Source organism: Falco biarmicus, chromosome 7 (genome assembly GCF_023638135.1).
Source record: "Falco biarmicus isolate bFalBia1 chromosome 7, bFalBia1.pri, whole genome shotgun sequence".
NCBI lineage: Eukaryota > Metazoa > Chordata > Aves > Falconiformes > Falconidae > Falco > Falco biarmicus.
In genome coordinates this window covers 51,530,282-51,551,567 of record NC_079294.1, presented here as the reverse complement: position 1 = coordinate 51,551,567, position 21,286 = coordinate 51,530,282, and the positions used below count along the sequence as shown (strand labels likewise).

The 21,286-nt window shown below is 36.8% G+C and overlaps 1 protein-coding gene across 3 annotated transcripts in view; it reads right to left on the bottom strand.

Moving 5' to 3' along the window:
- Positions 1-21,286, bottom strand: part of VPS13C (vacuolar protein sorting 13 homolog C) — a 97,315-nt gene that overhangs the window by 52,662 nt on the left and 23,367 nt on the right. For all 3 annotated transcript variants that reach the window (XM_056345884.1, XM_056345882.1, XM_056345883.1), the window contains 22 exons: positions 20,411-20,546; positions 19,770-19,864; positions 17,775-17,917; positions 16,189-16,381; positions 15,931-16,045; positions 15,466-15,602; positions 14,621-14,747; positions 14,025-14,142; positions 13,536-13,665; positions 13,076-13,154; positions 11,953-12,092; positions 11,207-11,360; positions 10,699-10,775; positions 10,480-10,539; positions 8,537-8,690; positions 7,105-7,221; positions 5,703-5,806; positions 5,229-5,396; positions 4,134-4,438; positions 3,681-3,828; positions 2,556-2,661; positions 1,408-1,541 (listed from right to left, as the gene is read on the bottom strand). In XM_056345884.1, the coding sequence (XP_056201859.1) occupies positions 1,408-1,541; positions 2,556-2,661; positions 3,681-3,828; positions 4,134-4,438; positions 5,229-5,396; positions 5,703-5,806; positions 7,105-7,221; positions 8,537-8,690; positions 10,480-10,539; positions 10,699-10,775; positions 11,207-11,360; positions 11,953-12,092; positions 13,076-13,154; positions 13,536-13,665; positions 14,025-14,142; positions 14,621-14,747; positions 15,466-15,602; positions 15,931-16,045; positions 16,189-16,381; positions 17,775-17,917; positions 19,770-19,864; positions 20,411-20,546 (2,940 nt within the window). The remainder of the gene's footprint in view (positions 1-1,407; positions 1,542-2,555; positions 2,662-3,680; positions 3,829-4,133; positions 4,439-5,228; positions 5,397-5,702; positions 5,807-7,104; positions 7,222-8,536; positions 8,691-10,479; positions 10,540-10,698; positions 10,776-11,206; positions 11,361-11,952; positions 12,093-13,075; positions 13,155-13,535; positions 13,666-14,024; positions 14,143-14,620; positions 14,748-15,465; positions 15,603-15,930; positions 16,046-16,188; positions 16,382-17,774; positions 17,918-19,769; positions 19,865-20,410; positions 20,547-21,286) is intronic.

Genomic DNA, 21,286 nt, shown 5'->3' with positions numbered 1-21,286 from the left:
CAGAACTAGGTATAGTTATTAAAGAGCAATGCTAACTTTAATGCAATTGTTACATGAGGCAATTATCTTACATTCTTGGGAACTAAACCCAGTGCATCAATCTAACAATTTACCACACAAGAAATTTAAAGAATTCAAGTCTTGTCAAATCCTTTCTGCATCATTACGTGGCATACTCTTTGTACACTAACTAATCAGCATTTTGTCATTTATCAGCCAACATATACAGTCCACAGACAATGTGAACCCTACCTCAGTAAAAATTTCCATGTAAAGCACGTGTATTAAACAAGACAGAATTGTTCATAAGATATATTAAATAAGAGAACATGGAACACTACAGCCTAGCCCGTAACATGCCTCAGTCCCACCACTAAAAAAGTTCTTCACAGCCAAGCCAGCAAATCTGTAAGTCAGAAGCGACCAGAGGGACTAGTGATGCACATTGAATAACTACATGCTGGTTTTGTTGACAGGTACCTCATCAGCCAGTCGCAATTGTAATTCTGAAAAAACTAAGAAAACCCAAAACCTGGGATGGTATCAACTTCCTACCTGTCTATACTTCAACTGTGAGACAAATATTTCTGATAACCTTATAAAAACCCTGATTTTTCTTGTATGATTTCGTATCACACACAGAGAATATGTTTCCCTGGTGGCCAGGGATAGGAGGGTGTTCCTAGTCTTTGAATGCACTCTCACTCAGCAATGGAATAGTTTCAAGTTTGAAAATGATTTTTTTTTCCTGTCTAAAAAATAGGAACTCAGATTTTGTATTGGACAAGAACATCCACAGAGATTTAGCGAAAAAAAAATACACACAAAAACCCCTGAAAACCAAAAGCCAAACCCGCATACCTAAGCCGTTTGGTCTCACTCTTGAAAAAAAATGAAAGGCCATGCTGAGTTCTTCACATTTAGCATCTCAGACATCTTCAGAGAAACACCATGCTTGGACAATTTCTTATGCATAGCTATCTTTGTCAATTGATCACTCGTGCATTTTACCAGTACTCCATCTACGTCAGACTTAGTATCTCTATGGGAAAAATACTAGTTCTAGCTTAACTATTTCACCTGGTTTGTTACTAAGAGAATCATATGCAGTGTTATGAAGGATTAAGGTTTGATGAGTACAGAACATGTAAAAAGTCTGGTTTTCCCTGTTAGATGTATTGTCTATGTTAAATATACTATAAATACAATCTCGCGTAATATAGACAAAAGAAAACAGCTAAAGAAACTGCTTAAGAACCTAAGTTCTGGGGTTTTTTTGTTTTATTTTTGCTGGTATGTACCATCATCATCTTTAAACAGTTAAAATGGATTTTATAGCTCACTACTTCTAAGAAAAAGACTTTAGTATATATTCAGTAACAATAAATTTTACAGATGGATACATACCTCTTTGATTTCAAAATTAAGTAGCATATTGATTACATCTTCATTTAATGGGGTTTTTCTCTTTTCAGGCAGCATTCCTTCTGGAACACACTTATCCTGCGCCAAAACTGATTTCTCCATTTCTTTAGTTTTACCTGAAACATTCAATAAATTAGTTAACTTTTGAAACTGCCACCATTTGTTTAGCTCAAGAAACATATTGTCCTGGTTTCTGTTGGGATAGATACATTTTTTTTCTTGCTGGCTAGTGCAGTGCTGTGTTTTGACTATGGTGTGGGGGCAGAGTGGTCATGGACTTCATGGTTTCTCAGGCCTTGCTGGTAGGAGGGCTGCAGGGGCACAGGGAATTGGGAGGGGACACAGCCAGGGCAGCTGAGCTGAACTAATCAATGAGGTATTCCATACCATGGGACATCATGCTTGGTATATAAACTGGGTGTGGGGTGGGAGGTTGGGGGGTGTCTGGGGCCAGTTGATTGTTGCTCAGGGACTGGCTGGGCATCAGTCAGCAGGTGAGGAGAAGTTGTACTGTTCTTTTCTCCCTTCCCTTTGGATTTCATTCCTCTCCCTTTCTCCCTCCTTTCATTATAACTGTTATTGTCATTATTACTACCGTTCTTTTGTTCTTATTTTATCTCAATTATTACATCGTTCTTATCTCAACCCTTGAGTTTTATGTTCCATTCTGATTCTTCTCCCCACCCCTCTGGGTGAGAGGGGAGTGAACAGGCAGTTATGTGGTACTTAATTACTGGCTGAGGTTAAACCACCACACATACCCCATTCTTTCATTCATTTAGATGGCTTACATTCACCTAAAATAAGCTAGCAACACTTCCACAAGCAGGGTCTTTAGCTTCAGAGCAAGCAAAGGAAATACAAACATGTTCTGGCAGCAAGACAACTCTGATATCTCAATACCTTGCTAGTACTATAACAATTTAGCTAACACCATTACCAGATTTTGTCTTGTGATGTTTCCACTTCTTTGAAGTATTAAAAGTGTGAACACTGTCCTTGCAACATTAAAAAGTTTATCACTTACACACCACCGTTTCAGATCTAAGCTTACTTTCCAGATAGTAAGCGCTTTCCATTATTCCTGAAAGCTAATACACTTAATATTCATGACAACATCCGTCTCTGACCTTCCTTTTGCAGTACTGGTTTTGCATGAGTTTGTTCTTCTGCTTCACCAAGGTTTTCTGTCAACACTTTGAGAAAGACATTCAAATCCTCTTGACTTAACACAACCTACAAAATTGCAGATGACAGTTCTCATGAAAAACGTTGTTCTTTAAACTTATTGCTAGCTAACAAAGCAGAACAACATTTCCTGGCAAGAAGAGCGTTTATTTAGGTATTTTGTTAGCAGCAGCTACCCTTAAATGACATGATGACTTATTGTTAAAGGATTAGGACATGGGTCCTCAAACTTTTTAAACAGGGGGCCGGCGCATGGATTAAGTGGCAGGAAGTCATCTGTGGCTGCTTGGTTCCCCCCACTTCCCCCCAACCCCTGGGGGGGGTGGGGGGTGGGGGGTGGGGGGTGTCTGTAAATACCGGGGGCTGGATTGAGGACCCTGGGGAGCTGTATCCGGCCTGCAGGCCGTAGTTTGAGGACCCCTGGATTAGGAGATTAAAGAAAGTTGAGACTTCCAAAGCTGTATCAATAGATACTGCATCCTTTACTTAGTATATCTACACTTTTAACACTTTCCTGTAAATGACATGCTACTTAATATTTTGAGTTTCACCCAAGATGTACCTGGTATTTTTCTTGCACAGCACATGCATTGCCACAGAAAACAACTATCTTGAGAGGTCATTCAAGGGAGACAGGAAGTTATGAAGCTAGAGTTACTAAGGCAAGTATTTGCCTAATTTAAAATTCTTCTCAAGAAGATATTTTTAAAAAAAACAAGCACTGAAAGAAGACTTGCTCTGAGAACTGGTCACAAAACCATTTGATTTAAGTTGGTCCTGCCTTATGGCAGGGAATAAACAAGACCGCTTGACATCCCTTTCAGTTATCTTACCTTTCTCTCAGTTTAATATATGTACACAGCAGTTTGGGTGCTTTATATGACACTTTCAAACCTCTGCATTCAAATAGGTAGGCTAAACTCTGTTGACATCCCTGAAACTCACTCAACAAACTACTTAGAAGTTTGCAGCTTGTTGCACCTTTGTGTCTAAAAGTAACATAAAGGTTAGTCTTATGTTTAGTATTGTCACCGAGATTCTCACCATGTTCTTTTCACAAGACTTACATTCATTGTATCCAGACTCCCCGTGATCTCCAATACTGGCAATTTGTGAAACCAAGTTGCAGACAGATTTCGTTTCACAGACAGGCTTAAATTAATAGGACGAAGTATTTGAATGTCTGGATGTGACAAACCTGTCTCCATAGTGGTCCTTAGAACAAAAGGAAGAAAACAAAAACCCTCACACCACACATGGTAGGCAAGTTAGAAGTTAAGTACATTTGCAAAGGAACATCATAAAATCTCAAATCTCATCTCTCTTTAGGCTTAAATGGCTTCCCGAGCAGAACAGTGTATTATTTTACTAGCAAATTTTTTGCCCTTAAGACCACATTATTTTAACACCACATATTTGACATTGTCACAGACCATGGTTTCCAAGTAAGTAGATTAATATCCTATGAAGTATTAATATTACCAGTTAGCTAAGGCATTACTTAGTAAAATGCACTTTACCTGGACAGTTTCAGCTTCGTCAGCTGCACATCCATTTTGTCAATGACTGGTGGGAGCGAACTGCCTTCTGGAGACACCAAACTAAACTGGTTCTGAACCTTAATCAAGCCAAGATCTACTACTATAACATTGGGGGAAACTGAGGACTGAGGAATGACTATAACTGGTGCTTTCAAGTTAATGTCCATCGAAAGTCGAAAACTCCTTTGAGCCAGGTCTTTTACACTGGTAGCAGCCTTTTCTGCAGCTTGGACTGTAGCAGCACTCAGTGCCTCCTTAGCTGTCTGAAAGTTGTTCAAGAAGGTCTAGAACAAGCAGTTGAACAAAAAGTAGAAATGCTTGTAAACAGTTGTTTAATCTAAATTACTTTCATTTTACATCATCAACCACAAGCAACATCAACCACCAATTATGCTTCCTACTGTGCTGAATTTTCCCTGGGGAAAGACAAATGTGTACCTTCTGTCATGACCTCTCATAGAGGGTCAAAAATGTATTAACCAGTACTATCCACTCATTTTAAACCCGTTTCTACCTTTTCTTACTTATTAGCTACAAACTCCTTCACCTCATTAGCTTCTGGAGACATGTTTTTAGAGCCCCTCTTTGCCCCCACTGAATACTAATTCTTATTAAAGCCAGTACTAAATGACAGAAAGCCCACTAGCGCTTTATTGAAAAAGACAACATGAGAATATCTGATGAAGGTATAACTATTTACAGTGATTAATTTGCAGCTGTCATAGCATCTAACCTTGCAGAAAGTTTTGCCTCTAACATTAGCTCAGATATGTTTGCAATGAACTCAGGTTTTTGCCAGGGTGGAGAAAGCAGTGAACACAAACACCCCAAAATACCTTAATAGCATCAAGCTTTTCCCTATTTCGAAAGCAGAGGGTGGGAAGTGACCCACCTACATTATCTTAGTTTTTTGAAACTCAAACTAGTTCAAGCTTACTGAAAGTCTTTTTTAATAGTACACACAAATAAGCTTATCATTTCTCTTTCAGAAGCTTGTTACCACTTGTACTGAGGACACAAAGAAGGCTAATTTGAGAATACAGCAGAAACATAAAAAGGGAAAAAAAGACTCACCAGAAGAGACATAAGAAATTTGTGAAGGTATACTATCTGAATGCAGCCTACTTTCAAAGATACGGTACCATCCACTTTTGACATGTCAGCGTAGGCTTCTCCCTCAGTAGCATATGGATCTAATGCCAGATTGAAACTGAAAACTTCATCTCCAACTATAGACACAGCCTAGAAAGAAAGAAACAGTACCTACCAGCCATCAGCAGCTTCTAAAAAGGTACTTAATACAAAGAAGGACTAAACATATCATCAGCCTATCAGATGTACAAGTTAGACCATTATTTTTTAAAAAATTTTCAGACATCTATTCTTCTAATATGAAAACTATGCTTTACCATGTATCTTGTTAGAAAAGGAGGTATACATGACAAATCAAATATTTTAAAACAAGTGAAATAGCATTTATTACATTTCACTTCTACACACAAAAGTAACCAAGAATCAAGTAAAACTTAAAATCTTGTAGTTTAGTACTTTTTTATGAAGGGTCCTTGAATCAACATCGGTGACAACTATGTCTTTAAGTCGGGCAAAGAATACAGTGTGACTCGGCTGAAGGAGAAGAGATGAGTCAAGACCTGTAAAGCATAAAGAGAGAAACAGTAGTATTGTGTAATGGAGGTAAAACTCATTTTCAGGGTAGGGCCACACAGCACCGTTAGGGGAGATGAGATCAGTTACCGAAATTATACATTGCAACAATTATTTTATTAGTAGCTTGCTAAATTCAACAAAGATTTTAGAAAAACCACCAAAAAAATAAACAAACACACTTGGTTTTCTCCTCTGTTTCGAAACAAAGTCAGTTACCATTTCCCTTGCTAAAAGGACTGTACGTAGAGCTCTATTCAATCCAAGGCATTTTTGTCTCCCTGTATCCAAACAAGAATAATTAAAAGTAGTTCCCCAACTACCATAACCTCTCCAAAATAAAAAAGTACTCTTAAGTTCTGGAAATAGATACTTCTTGTATCTTACCAGACACAGAAGGCAAGTATATTGTCTGGAGTTCAAATCCAAGTCTGTACACTGTGCCATCTGTTATTAAGCTTTGAGAATGTGACCATACTACTGCTTCGAAAAACATGAAATATAAAAATTTCTAATCCAGACACTGTCTCAATATCAATCATCTCTAGAAAGAAGTGAGCTAGTATTCACAGAAAAATATTCTAACATTAATCCATCTCCTAATAACCAAGCTGAGTTAGTTTATTGAGATTTTCTGTCACAGAAGATGTTACCATACTATATTTGAATACAACACTTTCTTGTGTGAATACATCGTATGATTTAGAGATGGGCACAAGTGAAAGACTTTTTATGAACTGTAATACATATTCTGGTATATCACACATTCTTCAATATTCACACCAAGAGGGAGTTTTGGCAGCTATAGCCAAACTTGGAAGTGAAAATTCCTCCCCTGCCTCTCTCTCACACAGAATTATTGATAGCCCCTCTGGGGGGTAAAAAAAGAATCAAGAAAATGAAACCGAAACAAGAAACGCAAACAAACCCTAAGACTTCAAAAGCAAAGAAAATATTTTTAAGGGATTTTTTAATCCTAAATAATTCATGTATAGCAGAAAAATAGCGTAACATGAAAACCCACCCATAAACAAGCTCCTTCAAAACATCAGCCTAATTACCTGAAGAATAATGTATCATGCTTTTCTAGCAGGAGGCCAAAACATTATGACAGACTAGAAGACTGACTTTGAAAACAATACCACAAGCCACATTTATACAGATAATTTTTTTTAAAAAGTCAGATACTGAAAATATATACCTTACATCTCTTTTAGTCCAATTATTAGCAGTTGCTTTAAAACTAAGCTACTAGATCAGTTGCTACTAACAAACAATTTGATACCTTGTATCTTGATCTCTGCAATATTCTTCTTTTCATCACAAATACTTAAACAGAAGGCATCCAGTTTGGCAAAAAACTTGAAGTCAAAGACATCCTTATCCTTGGAAGGTCTAGCCACTAGAAATGAGAGAGGGAGTGATTTACAAGGTACTTTCACTTAAACTCCTGAGAGTATTTGCGGGTTGTTTTGGTCTAGGGTTTGGGGGTTTTTTTGGCATTCAGATGACTTAGCTCTGTTCCCTACAGTTTCTTTCATCACCAAGTCTGTAACATCCCATCTTAGAGCAACAAGCCTTCCTCTGAAAGCAACTCTACTGACAAAACATGTCAGCATCTGTTTGTAATACTATGTCTGATATTATTCCCATTTAGCAATGATTCTCTGTTGGAACAACTTTACTTTTTTTAAATGAAGGGTAATTGTGGGGTTCAAAGGAAGTAAAACACAGAGTCTACTTATTTGTAACATCAAATCAGTAACTCAAATAGGTTCACAGTAGTGGCTTTTTCAGGTTATCCAGTATTTCCTATTCCAAGATCCTAAGGTAAGAATTTTTCTCTTAAAGCTTATAAGAAATGGCAAACCTTGGAAGCCTGTTTCAGGCAGCCAACATCCAGGTTTTATGAAACCAAGTGTTAAGACTGGGAAAAATAAGGCAAAGTCATGCACAAGTGTCAAAAATTATCTCTGGGGGAAGACCAGAAGCCATCAGACCTCACTGATGGTGTGCACCTTCACTAAGAAAAAGCAGCAAAGTATTAATCCAAGAGCTTAAATATTTACGGTCTTTGTTACACCACATACACCAGCACCTTCTTTTTCAGCCTGCAGATTCAAACCCAGGACAATTGAAATTGTATGTGGTTCTGAACATTCTTCACCAGGCACCTCATTTCCAGCATACCTGATGCTTGAGTTTTGCACTTTGTATTAAGGACACTGCAGTTGCTCCCCTCTGAGTATATTTTGATATAAATTCAGATTTTGTTTCAGTGCTATACAAACAGCAAGATTTTAATTAGGCTAGCAAACAACTCTACTACTTCTTTGAAAGTATATTTAAATCACCTCAGTCAGTAACATCACATAATCCAAATAATACATCTCCTTTATTTTACCATTCACAGTAAGATCATGCTGCTGTTTGAGTCCTCTAAGCTCACAGAAATCTCATTTACTCAAATTCAAGTGTATTTGTGAAATGGCAATGAAACAAGAATAGAAATATCACCTGAAGACACTATTTATGACCAGAACCAGTCTCACTTACTGGTTTTTTGAAATGAGTCCTCCAGCCTGGTAAGCCACAGTCACATGACTTTTGATCTTCACCCCACACTACAAAGCTTATCCTGTTTCTCTGGATTTGATCATTTTGTCAGCATGTAACACTTCCTTTCAGAACGACCATTTTGTCAAATACAACTGTACCTTTCTTCAGTCTAGTTTCACCTTCTTGCTTTTCATCTTTATTTGGTGTGTCTCCACTACTTCCATTGCCTGATGGACTAACAGCTGTCAAAAAACTGACAGTAGACATAAGGGCCTCTGTATGCAGTAGAAGGTTCAATGACGAAAACACTACCTGTTGAGAACATAAGACTCCATATGACAAAAAAAAGTAACATGTACAAGTACAAGAGCTGGGCTGAGGTGCAAAAGCATCCAATGGTATATAATAACTAGATTATTATTCTTAGATTATTTTTTAGATTTATTACGTTATTTTCCTTAGAACAGGAAAGCCGCATGTGTTACCAACAACAGATCATAAAGGAAAAAAGCTTTCTGTAAAGCAGAAAAGTGGTAAGCTTAAAAATAAGAAAACCTAACAACCACCCAACAGTGCAGCTGTTAACTACAACCTCCTCAGTACAAAAGCGAAGTGATACAAAATTAATTTAGAAGTATTAAATGAGTAAAACACTTATTGTGGAAAACTGCAGTAAGTAAGTGGAGAACTTCATTAGATGACTGAGATACACATCTGGAGTAAGATAGTCCAACCTAAACCTGGATTCAGTCTTCTCAAGCTGTATGGTCTGTCCAACAGACTCATCTTGAATTCTCTTGCAGTAACACAGCACTACATGAACAGATAGGTGGCAGGTGTCTGCCACGTAGATACAGAGCATAAAGGTATTTCCCAACATAGCCACTATGGGAGTCCAAAAGATGAGTAAATGCCTGACATCCAGTTTAGTAAAAAAGTTACCCACTTGAATGGGCTTGGAATTGGAAAAAGAGCCCAAATGCAATACTTGCAGACACAGAAGTCCCACTGAGAGTTGCAAGGCAACACCTCACGATGTACGGGAAGTTGAGTTCTCTTAACATCTGTGCGATACCATTGCATGAAGGCAGTCAACTCACTGTATAGCAACCTCACTAGCATCGGAGTAGCAGAACTGTCATCCACCCTGCTGTGGCTTCAGGAACTTTTTCTTGGCAAAAAGATTCCAGTATTAACTAGACTTCCCAGATGAAAACTACAGATACTCTAAAACTATTAGATGGCAAGTGCAGTATTTCAGTTTTCACACCAAAAAACAGCAGGCAAAATAATGCCATAAAATTATAAAGGCGGGAAAGTACCTATCGAAGAAAACTGACTCTGTAGTTTCTTCCAGAATTCCTCAAGACACTGTTGTTCCCTAGATTGAAATCTGACTCAAAAATTCACCATTAATACAGCACTCAGAACTTAAGAAGTTAGGTACTTGCTGCCTGAAAATGTTTCCCTATATTGTAATAATTTTTAAGAGATTAAATTGTCATTCTAGAGTTGACAACAGAAGTGATGGAGAGGAAAATGCAGTATTGCAGGAAGCTCCTGAATCATATTTTGGAGTGAAGAATAAGACCGTGCTCCCCACTGCCCATCCTTGAAACAAAAAAACAAAAACCAAACAAACCCACACCAAAAAAACCCAAGCAAACCAACACTCAAAAATGGATTTAGACTTCTTATTAAATTTAGCCAGAGTGCTGATTATGTGGTGCTCATTATTTGACAGGAAAAGGAAAGAATTCTAGACCCTGCTACATTTTCCCATACTGGGCATTGGAACTTCATGATCGCATATGTGTGAGATGTATTCTTACATTAGTTTGCATTTTATCCACGTGAGCTACCCTAGACAGTTTTTCATCATAGTCAAGAAACAGACTAACATATTGCTTTTACATTAAATCACATAAAAACTTTGAAATGCAGTAAGGAGAATTAAAGAGTTAAAGTGTAAGGCTGCGGGGGGGGGGGGGGTGGGGGGGGGTGGGCGGCACACAACAGGAAAGCTTAAAACCCCTTATTGATTCTTCCCTTCTAATCCAGCAAACAAACAAAAAAAGCAATAAAATCTGCAAGCACTCACTTGAATCATCTGTTCAGTGTTGTCAAATGTTGTCTGGAAGTGTGGCCCATTTCTGTCAGCCTGAAAATAATGATTCACATGAAGGTTAATACTAAATTCCGAACAGTCACTGTGCTCTTCAGAAGATACAAAACAATCCACTAGCTCTGAATAGTTGGTTTAAGCCTTTATAATATATAAAAGAGCTTTAACAATACATTTTAAAAGCTTTATGTATACCTTGATATATTCCACCTTCAGAAGGTCTAATCCAGGTTTATCTGAAGAACTAATTAGATGAATGGGTGCTTTTTTACCTGTAACATACCACAGGAAATACACAAGAATTAGAGTAATTTCTGTCCTTTCAAAAGGACCAAAGAATTTCTGCCTTGAAGATAGGGATTAACTTTCAATACCATTTGTTAAAATACATTGCACCACCAAATATGAATCACTGCTTTCTCTCCATTAAGTCCAAAATGGCGAGTCTACACCTCTTCTCCATCCAAAGGTGGAGTACTAAGCTATTTATTTATCTAATAAGCATTACGGTGGGCGTCCAGACCTCATCAACTGTGCTAATGGAACAAGCACAGCCAATGAACATTTGCATACCAAGTATTGTAACTGGAAAACTAGAGCAACATCTGGATTTCAGTGAGCACAAGAGACAGGACAGCCAGTTTCAGGCTAACTGATATACACACACACCACCACCCCATACTTCTCTTCCACTGCTTATTACCTCCAATTTCATAGTAATCCAAGTTTATTTTCTTTAAATAAGATACAGCTGCTAAATGATAGGTTTTGACAGTAGCTTCTGTCCCAAGATGCATTACATCAAATACAAGTACCACTTCCTCAGTTTTCTTTTGCCTGGTGAGTTCTACTAAAACCTGCATGAGCAAGAAACACACAGTTATACCATCTTTTCACATGTAGCATCCTCACCATTCAAAACACCAATGAAAAAAGCACAAAATTAATGCCTTGCCTGCTTTACTGGAAGTATTATTTTTATTACCATGTTAAAGTGTAAAAACAGAAAAAAAAGATTGTTTGATGATGAGATATAAGTATCATGGAAATGTTTCAGGATTTACTCTCTGAAGTGACATGCCCGGGTATTTACTTTGTTCTTCCAGTGCAAATTTCCCACCCAATTCCCCCATATTATGACTTAGTACTATTAATTTCGAGCAAAAATACTCCAGTAAAGGGCTTTTTCACTGACTTTTTTTTTTATACATACACACAGATAAAGTACGTGTATGTGTTTTTTATATACATACCATGTCTAAAAGAACCTTCATATACAATATCATACACGACTCATACACAGAAATACCTATGTACATACATGTGTATTTTCTCGTTTGGTGGCTATGTTTTTGCATCCAGTAAATCTGGTGAACAGTGGTAATACAATATTGGAAATTTTCTTGAATAGTCTTTATGTATAAAATAAAAATAGAATTAGAGACATACCTCTTTAATTTCAAACTTCAACTGAAGATCTGTCAGTTCCTCTTTAACAGGCTCCTTATTTCTTATTTCTCCTCCTTTAATTAGCGACCTGTCAGTTGGTTCAGAACTTTCCTCAAAATCAAAATATTCTTCTTCAGAGTCTACGGAACAGAAGTGACTTCCTCCTTAGTACACTTCTTCCAGAAACAGGGGTAAATATCCTACCCTCTCTTTCCCATTCCAATGGGATTTTAAACTGTATGAGCAGTTTAAACCTAATCTAACAGAAGTATACTTCTTAGATCTATACTGCTTTCTCACCCATTGGACCCAAACCAAAGAAAATTAAAACTCTACCAAGGTAAGCACTGGAGTTTGGCTGTATCATTAGATATTCAAGAACATATATAAGGAAAATCAGTTATAAAGTAAGCCCCAGGAAACGTTACCAGGTTCCACTAGAGGAAAGCTCTTTTCTCGAAGAAACACGAACATAAATGCTCAAATCCACAGTGTCAATACAGTAATGCACCATTTGTTATTCTAGTTCTGCACTTTCAGTAAAAGAAGAGTTTTGCTAATGCAAAACACTCAGGACAGTACACGTGATGTTTGTAACAGTCTATTTTCACCACACATCGGCTGCCTAATGCAAGTGTATACATCCTCCAGACATGTCACTCACCTTTCTTATATGCCCACCCCAAATTATGGGTTCTGAAGTGGCAGCAGCAGCAAATCAGTATTTAGCTAAAACTGTTTTTTGATTTAAGTTAATACTGAAATAACAGGTTCCTCAATACTCCCTCCTAAAAAGATGTCTCATGGCATCTGAATAATTAAATTGGTTTGCTAATGACATCCTAATACAGTTATTAAGAGCTCATTTACATTTTAAGAGTTTACTTATGCAAAATATTCATTAGCAAAAAAACCTGGTTTTGCTTTTTTGAAAAAGTAAGTTCATTATTCTGAAGTAACATCAGCATCTTTATCAAATCTTCTTATGCGCTTCAAGTTAGAAATGATCATACTCATCCCTATTGTCCTGATAACATGTTTTAGATCAACAGCAGCCTGAATGTTAGCTATTCTGTAAGTTATGCCCTTCTACTTTTACAAATGCATATCTGTAGCTTCTTACCTGAAATTATTTCTGCTAACAACTGGGGTGTATCAAGTAATCCTTTACTAACAACAGGAATTGTGGGAATAGCCAGTACCTAGAGGGAGGGGGAAAAAGAAAAAAATGCAAAAAAAACCCAACACTATTTTAAAGTTTGTATAACTTGGTATGTTCAGTCATACTTTCCACTGATGAATGCACATTTTACCTCGCCTCTCCCATATGACTTAGAAAATTCGGTTTTGGCAATACTTACATTGAAACCAGCAGGATAATGACACAGGCTAAGCTAGACACATTTGAGTAAGGTCAGCGTGTTCTGATGATAAGCATAATGAAGACACTTTGCCTAACTCAGCTGACAACAGATCACTTATTTCAAGTGAAAAAGACCACAGACATTAGCAGAATTCACATGTACAATGACTGCTTCATGGTGTCATTGTTTTTTATTTCAGTTTTCTTATAATCAGCTTACCTTTGTGCTTGGAATTGACACAGACGACTTCTGAGGCAATGGAATGCTATCAATCAGATCAAAAATTGCCTTGATTTTCTGGTCAGAGAGTCTGACATGCACCAAAGGAAGTCCTCCTGACACTTTAAACCTTTTAAAAAAAATAAAATAAAAAAAAGGAGGAATAAACTCCAAGACAAAAGAGTACATAACAATTTGTGATTTAAATCTTACTAATATCTACACTCATATGTAAAGATCACATCACAGTAAAGCTAGTGATTCTGCATTAAAAACAGGTCTTGGATTCAGTTTAAGCAGTATAGTTGGTAACCAGTGGAGGTACCCAGGGAACTCCTGGCCAAAACAAGTTTCATTAAAAGTAGTAAGCTACTTTATTTCTTATGTTAATACCTTCAAATTACAAAGTGTAACAATCTGTGGGGAAAATACGGTTTTCTGTAAGTACACAGTAATGAAAAAGAAGTCCTTTCAACATTAACATATTACTTTGGCATCCTGGTATCTCTTTCCACCATCGACTTTGCCAACTGTACATGAATATCCATAGGCTGTAATATGTGCAAAGTTGATGGATGTTGAAAACGAGCCTTCTTCCAGTCTTCACCTGCAAATGTTCAGCAAATAATAGATAAAAGCATCACCAGTTAGTTGCTCTAATTAAGCTATCATTAAAGTAATCAAATGGCATGACTAGGAGAACAAAAAGAACCCCCTCACAAACTAGAGAAACCTAGAACAATTTGGACAAATTATTTTAAAAGCTTACTTAAGCCCAAATGAAGTATTAAGGCCAATTTTAGCTGTATTTTCCTGCATATGATGGAAAACATAATAGTTCTATGCATTTATGTTGCTTGCTAGCATCAAAGTAAAGAAGCAATATATAAGTCCAAACAAAAAGCAAGCAGCTGTTTAAAGAGAAACTATTTTTTTCCACAGCTTAATAACAGACGTGTGTTATACTCTATCTTTTAGTTAACTATTGGCTTTGGTTTGCCTTTTTTCTTTAAAGAACATATTTATTACAGGTATGTAACCATCACCAATTTTTTGAATAAACAGCAACTATGTTGTTTTGTTACCTTTTCTTCCAAAAAGAAGTTGCACATTTTTTATTTCCACGTCAAACTTGTCATAAGCTTTGTCCATAATTTCTTCTAAAGATGAAAAGCTAGAAGCTTGGCTACTGCCTTGATTTATGCTGTTCAGCTGAACATGTAAAGGACAAGATAAAGTTAAGTCTAAAACTTACATACACATGCTATTAATTCTAGTGACGATAAAGGTGATTATTCATAGGAGTTTATGATGGACATTTGAACTCTTAGAGATAAGAAATAATTCATTTCACATTTCAGTTACCAAGAGTTAGTAGGCGTTATTTGTTACTTCTATCAAACCATTTAATTCAAGTTATGCAAAAAAACTTTATATTAGTTTACAAGTTCACTGCTGGAGTAAAACTAAATCTTAATTAGTAAAACTAAATACTTAGTCAGGTAAAACCAAATTAAATTATAGTAATATTTCAATTTTATAGGAATAAGTGAATCAACTCTCAAATTCCAAGAGAAAAATTATATTCTTTTATTATTAATAAAATATTATCAATTTACAAAAGGAGAAACAAAAGTTCATGTGCTTTGCTGAAGAAATGAAAGACATTAAGTAAGCTACTACAATCATGATTACAAAATGAAAATGTTTCCTAGGGAGATTTACTAGTAAAGTATGTCACAGACAACAGCTCTGAACATTGATCAAAACTGACCCACATTTGTTTGGTAAGAAATACAGTACATTAAAAACACATTCACACGGATGATCCATCTTTGCCTTCTGAAAACAAGATAGGTTTAAATGACAGCTATGTTAAGAGAAAAGAATATTTTTTCCTCTGAGCTTATAAGAGAGGTCATGTATATACCTGAAATGTACCGAAGTCCAAAATTAGCAAATCTGATTTTTCATGGTAGAAACCCGTCTGTGGAACCACAAGGTAGGAAGGTTTCAGATAAATCTTCAAGTCAAGGACTTTCCTCATTTCAATAATATGAGCTAATCCTTAAAATAAAAAGGGACAATAAAAGCGAAATGCTATTCAGAAGCGTAACATTTATGCCAGTCAACACACAGAGGGACGCTATTTACCTGAAGGGTAACACAACTTGAGCAAAGACTTACTTTTCTAATATTCTACTGATTTCTTACTGAACCCAACGCTCCTTCCCACAAAACACCCACTAAAGCTCCAAGTCACAAACTCAAGGAAAAAAGCCAATCGTACAAGTTGGCCAGTAATCAAAACATACAAAATGTGTTTAGAAAATCATATGGAAACATTTCAAGACATTCAAGGGTTCACCTCAGGTGAGATCTGCTATTACCTTACCTGTAGCAGTTCTTTCCTTGATTTCTTCCAGCTTCATTAATGTGGCTGATGTTAATCTTTCAAGATCCATGCCCTTACTTGTCTGAAAGAATTCTACCATTGCATTTATTGTTCTCTTTTCAAAAAAAAGAGAAGACAAGAATTACCAATACACAAGTCACTCTGCAAAGACTCAAAAATAGATCTGGACAGAGCAAACAGAATAGGACAGAGAAAAGCAAATCAGAAGAATGGTTTAGAGTTCTGATTACTACTCACTGCATCATATTTTATTTCCACAGGCTGTGATTCAATAGTGAGGCTCTGGTCAGCAGTACTATCCTCTGGGTTAATATTAAACTCTATCTGAAGTAGAGAAGACTTGCTATCTCCTATGGAAGCCACAAGAGATGGTACCGTGTTTTCTTGTCTCAGGCCTGTAACGTACCAGTTTTCGAGCTTTGCTTCAACTCTAAAGATGATGAATAGTTAAATATACTTAATTAGAACACAGAACACAGTTCCATCTAGGAAAGACAAGCAAGATGAGAAAGCCTTTGATAAAGCCAAACCTGATTAGCTTCACAGAACTAACATACCACATGGTTAAGAAATTATTATATTAAGAAGTCGGAAAAATAAATAAGAGGCAAATTGTTCAAATCAACCTAAGAGTGATATTTTCTTTTTACCTTCCATTATCTGCACAGCAGACTGAATATAACTTTCAGCTCATGTTTATTAAGAGAATCAGTTGCAAGAGAAAAGAAAGGCAGAATAGTTATGCTACAGGTGAAAGAGTAGGAATGTTAACTATGACATACTGATTTCAAAAACAGTTATGGACTTGTTTTGGTTCAAATGGGTATTCCTTACTGACAGTCTCTGACAACACTGTTAAATGGATTCAGTAGAAAAATGCCTCTAAAAGAAAGCCATGTGAACACAACCAAACTACACAAACTTCCTTTGTCCTTGTAAGTACCTAATAGATACAAAACTGATTTTTGGGTCCTGGGTCTCCACCATTGGAATTTCTGACTTAGGGAGGCAATGTGGCTTGGGCATAATCAGCATCACAAGCCTAACTCCACCAAGAAAACTTGTGTTTTTCCAGAAACTTAAAATCAACAGAAGTATCTGTTCTACTGTTTCCGTCTTGCTAACTAAATTACATGGCATGCATTTATGTAAAATATCCTTAAAGCTCTTTTTAGTTTTGTGCAGCATTCAGGCTGCACCTTTAATATTCCCAAAAATGTTTTTTAGCAAAAGTATTTCTAGAGTCAGCAACTGAGCTGGTGCTCTTGTGCATGAAGTCAGAAAATGGAAGGAGCTGCAAATGAAAGCATGAAAACTGCAGACTCATTTACCAGACACTGAAATTCTTATTCATTGACTATATAATCCAGTAACTTGTGTTCAGTATTTCTGGTGTGCCCTCTCAAAATACTGTAAGGACTCCACTTCCTAACATGCTGGTTAATCTCCTACCCACAGACTCAGTTTTTCATTTCTGTAGGAAGCAAGCAACGCAGTAGCTTGGCTGGATTGTGTAAGCCTGACCATTTCACACTGCTTAGGTATCACTTCCCAAAAGTAACATTCAGCACTCCAACATCTAGATTCAAGAAAGAGCTTATTGTTTATGAAGACTAACAACAGTATTCCTTTCTTCATTCTATTCTATGTTACTGACCAAATCACATGACTAACTTTTCAGAGTGCAAAACTGCAGAATGCCCATAAATTTAAGAGTCAATATACAATATCATGCACTATCCAAAAGAAGATTTAAAATGGGGGGTGGGCAGGGAACATGTGTTAAAGATGTTTTTACAGAAAGAAAATACCAATCTGATTACTTAATGCCTTGTGCTCCTGGGCGCTGTGATATTTTGGTACTCAGATCAATTATCTGTACTTTAAGAGTTTCTGCTGCATTCTTGTCTTCTTTAATTGTAAGAGAAGTGCTTAACAGCTTCAGTGTCACAACGTGGGCAATGTACTAGTAAAAAGGACAGAGAAAATTTAAGTTAGTCATCTTGATGTGAATAATTTTTCAGAACTCCTAATTTCAACACACCTAACAACGTACTTAAAGCTACTCCAGTCGACTAAGGTAAGAACCATATCCCTATACAGTAAGTGAAGCATAGTATCTTTACTTGCTTTCAACCCTTCTCAGTCACTACTTTTAAATAAAATAGTGTACTTCAACAAATGCAGAGCAGATAGAGTCTGCATCTATTCACAGGCTTCAAGGAAGGTGGTGGTTTTTTTTTTAAAACCATGAAAGCAAATGTGGCTAAACTACACTCACTAGACAGCTAGCAAGATCAATTAAAAAAAAAATCATCATAACCCCATCAAATAACTGTATTTTGTAAGACACTGCATATATGCCTTTCTTGTTCTTGCTGCTGAATGTCATGTCTAAACCTTGCCAAGAAATGGGTTTGGCTTCCTGACACATGTGCCATTTTATGACTGTGTCAATCAGCAACTTCAGAATCAAATAATATTTCTTATCTGAATTTGAAGCCCGCACCTTTCTTCAGGGTACTGAGTGAGATGAAAGCAGCTTTACACTTCATTTGTCCAAATTATAAATTGAAGGTTTTCTACACAGGTAAGCAAGGAAAGCATGAAACAAAGTGAAGAAAAAAAAGCACCAGTACTGGGCACTGTTTGGGCTGTGTGTCCTCTTTGTTGGCAAAAGATGCTTGCTGCTGCTCTGCTCCTTTCAACTTGACAGGAACACAAGTTCATACAATAGTGTACAGGCCTCCACGCTGCTACTCAAAGAATTCTCAACTTCCTTCTGTGAGGCCATGTAAGCTTATAATAATCAAATTTAACAAAAATATACAAGGTTGGAAAGTTGGTTTTGGGTTGGGAGTAGGGAAGCCTGATGGGAGAAGAGACAACATCCTCCTTGAAGGAAATAGTCTCAATGTAAAAATGCTTCTATCAATGATAAGCAACTTAAAGCAGAACCACCAGTCGCGTTAAAGATTTAAAACAACAATGTAACAGCACTCTCAGAAAGAATACTGAGAGAAACCTTACCATTACACATTTTCTTGTCTACTTTCTAGCTTTCTTCCTATAAGTATGCTTCCTTTCTTTCTTCCTTTAAGAATGCTACACCCGTAAATTGTTATCCTTTATTTCTTTGCTTACAAGCCAAAAAATGTCTGTCATAAATGTTTAATTTTATGCCTTCCTTTTTGTAGCAGACAAGTACTACAACTAAGATCTTCTAATATTAATCATTAGGATAAGCATTTTAATAGAAACATAACATGATCCTTCCAAACAAAGCACCCCTGAAAGTTATAAATGTTGGGTGAAACAGAAAATAATCACATACTAATGCTCACCTTTTATATAAACAACAACTATTCATTTATCAGAATCAAACTGACTCTGGATTTTGAAAAACAAAACCAATAAAAAACCAACACCCAAAAAAAAAAAGACAACTATAGACTAATTTAGTTTTCACCACAACAGGTAGCAAGAAACAGATGCACTTAAAAAGCTAACATGGAATCTTTTTTCACATACAGTTAAGCTTTTTTTATTCTTTTCCAAGTTGCAAATCTACTGTCCAGATTAGGGTTGCGCACAAGGCAGAACACTGGCAAAGAAAACACTAGCCACTTCTTGTGTTCTCTGAATATTTCCTTACTATCAGTATTATTTGTACATTCAACATATTTGACTTGCACTGACACACATTCGACTGCTTATCTTAAGGCTAGCATGCATCAGAAAAGGGGTTTTTTTGTGTGGTTGGTTTTCTGCTTGGTTTTTTGTTGTTTTTTAAACCATACTCATAAGAAGTTGCTTACCTGCTTTGGTAATGAAAGGTGATGGGAGCTGTCACTGTATCCAATAGCAGTAAAAAGCTTAGCTTTCTCTTCTGGTGTCATTAGCTCATCAATAGCTAAAAACCAAAAACCCATAAAAACTTGCATCTTAAATAGTAATGATAAGCATTTTTTCCTCCCATTTGTTTTCTACTGTACTTAGTTCTGCTGACACATTTCTTTAATTCTTCATCTTACACTAAATTCCATATTGTAAAATAACGTATGCAGAAGCAGCCTTCGTATCTGGCACTACCTATGCAGCACAGGAATCAATGTAACTTACATTACAATAGTACCCACAATTCCCAGTGACGGAAATAGCTTTGAGGAGTTCTACTTAAACAAATCTCTGGTCCAGACAGCAAATCACCAGAGTACAGTGTTCCAGACACTGCAGCTGTAAGTCTGTACTCTTCTTCTTACTAAGGTTCTGAAACGCTTAAGGCCATTTCAGAAGTAAACCTTATTTGCCAGCTCAACATTCATTAAGCAGTACCATGAAATGAATCAATACTACATTGCACTGTTGATGCCATACTCCCTTCTGCACAGCAGGAAGCAAAACATACTATAACTTTCTTCATGTGTATAGAAGTTAGTGCATAAAAATCTATACCTACTTTCAGGAACAGGTGATTCTTCATCTTCCTTTTTCCGAGATTCTCTTCTACCCCAGAAACCACCAAACCATCCTCCACCTTTTTTTTCTACTTCAGTGGTTTTCTTCTTCAATAGTTTTTGTCCTGATCTTATTGTCTACAAACCAGACATTAAAATACATAATTAATAGAATTACTGTATCTTTTGCTTTTCTGTAAATAATGCATACTGAACAGACATTTAACTATGGACAGCAACATCACCCCGCAAGGGATTAAGAGCACCTTGACTTACCAGACAGAAGCAAAAAGATTGGGGGGAGGGGGGAGGGATGCACATGGAAAAAGCATGTGTTACTTCTAGTTCAGACAGCTGCCTTCTACACATTTTACTAGCATTTAGACGACAAAAAGGCAGGAACCACATGAAAAGACACTATTTAGGAGGATACAAGAAGCAATTACATTGTTAAGTCTAACAGTAACACACCCAGTTCTCCCACACAACAAGTGACAGAACAAGAGGAAAAAGCCTCAAGCTACACCAGGGGAGGTTCAGATTGGATATTAAAAATTTCTTCACTGAGAGGGCGGTCAAGCACTGGCACAGGCTGCCCTGGGAGGTGGGTGAGTCACCGTCCCTGGAGATGTTTTAAAAATGCACAGATGTGGTGCTTAGGGGCATGGTTTAGTGGTGGACTTGGCAGTCATGGGTTAACCATTGGACCGGACGATCAAAGGTCTTTTTCAACCTAAATGATTCTACGGTACCAAGAGGATAGCAGTAACACTGCGCGCGCACACACTCATAGCTTTTTGGAACTGGTTTCCAGTTTGGAAATTCATTTACTCTTGTCCTAGAAGAATAGAAAACTTACTTTCCCACCTCTCTTTCCT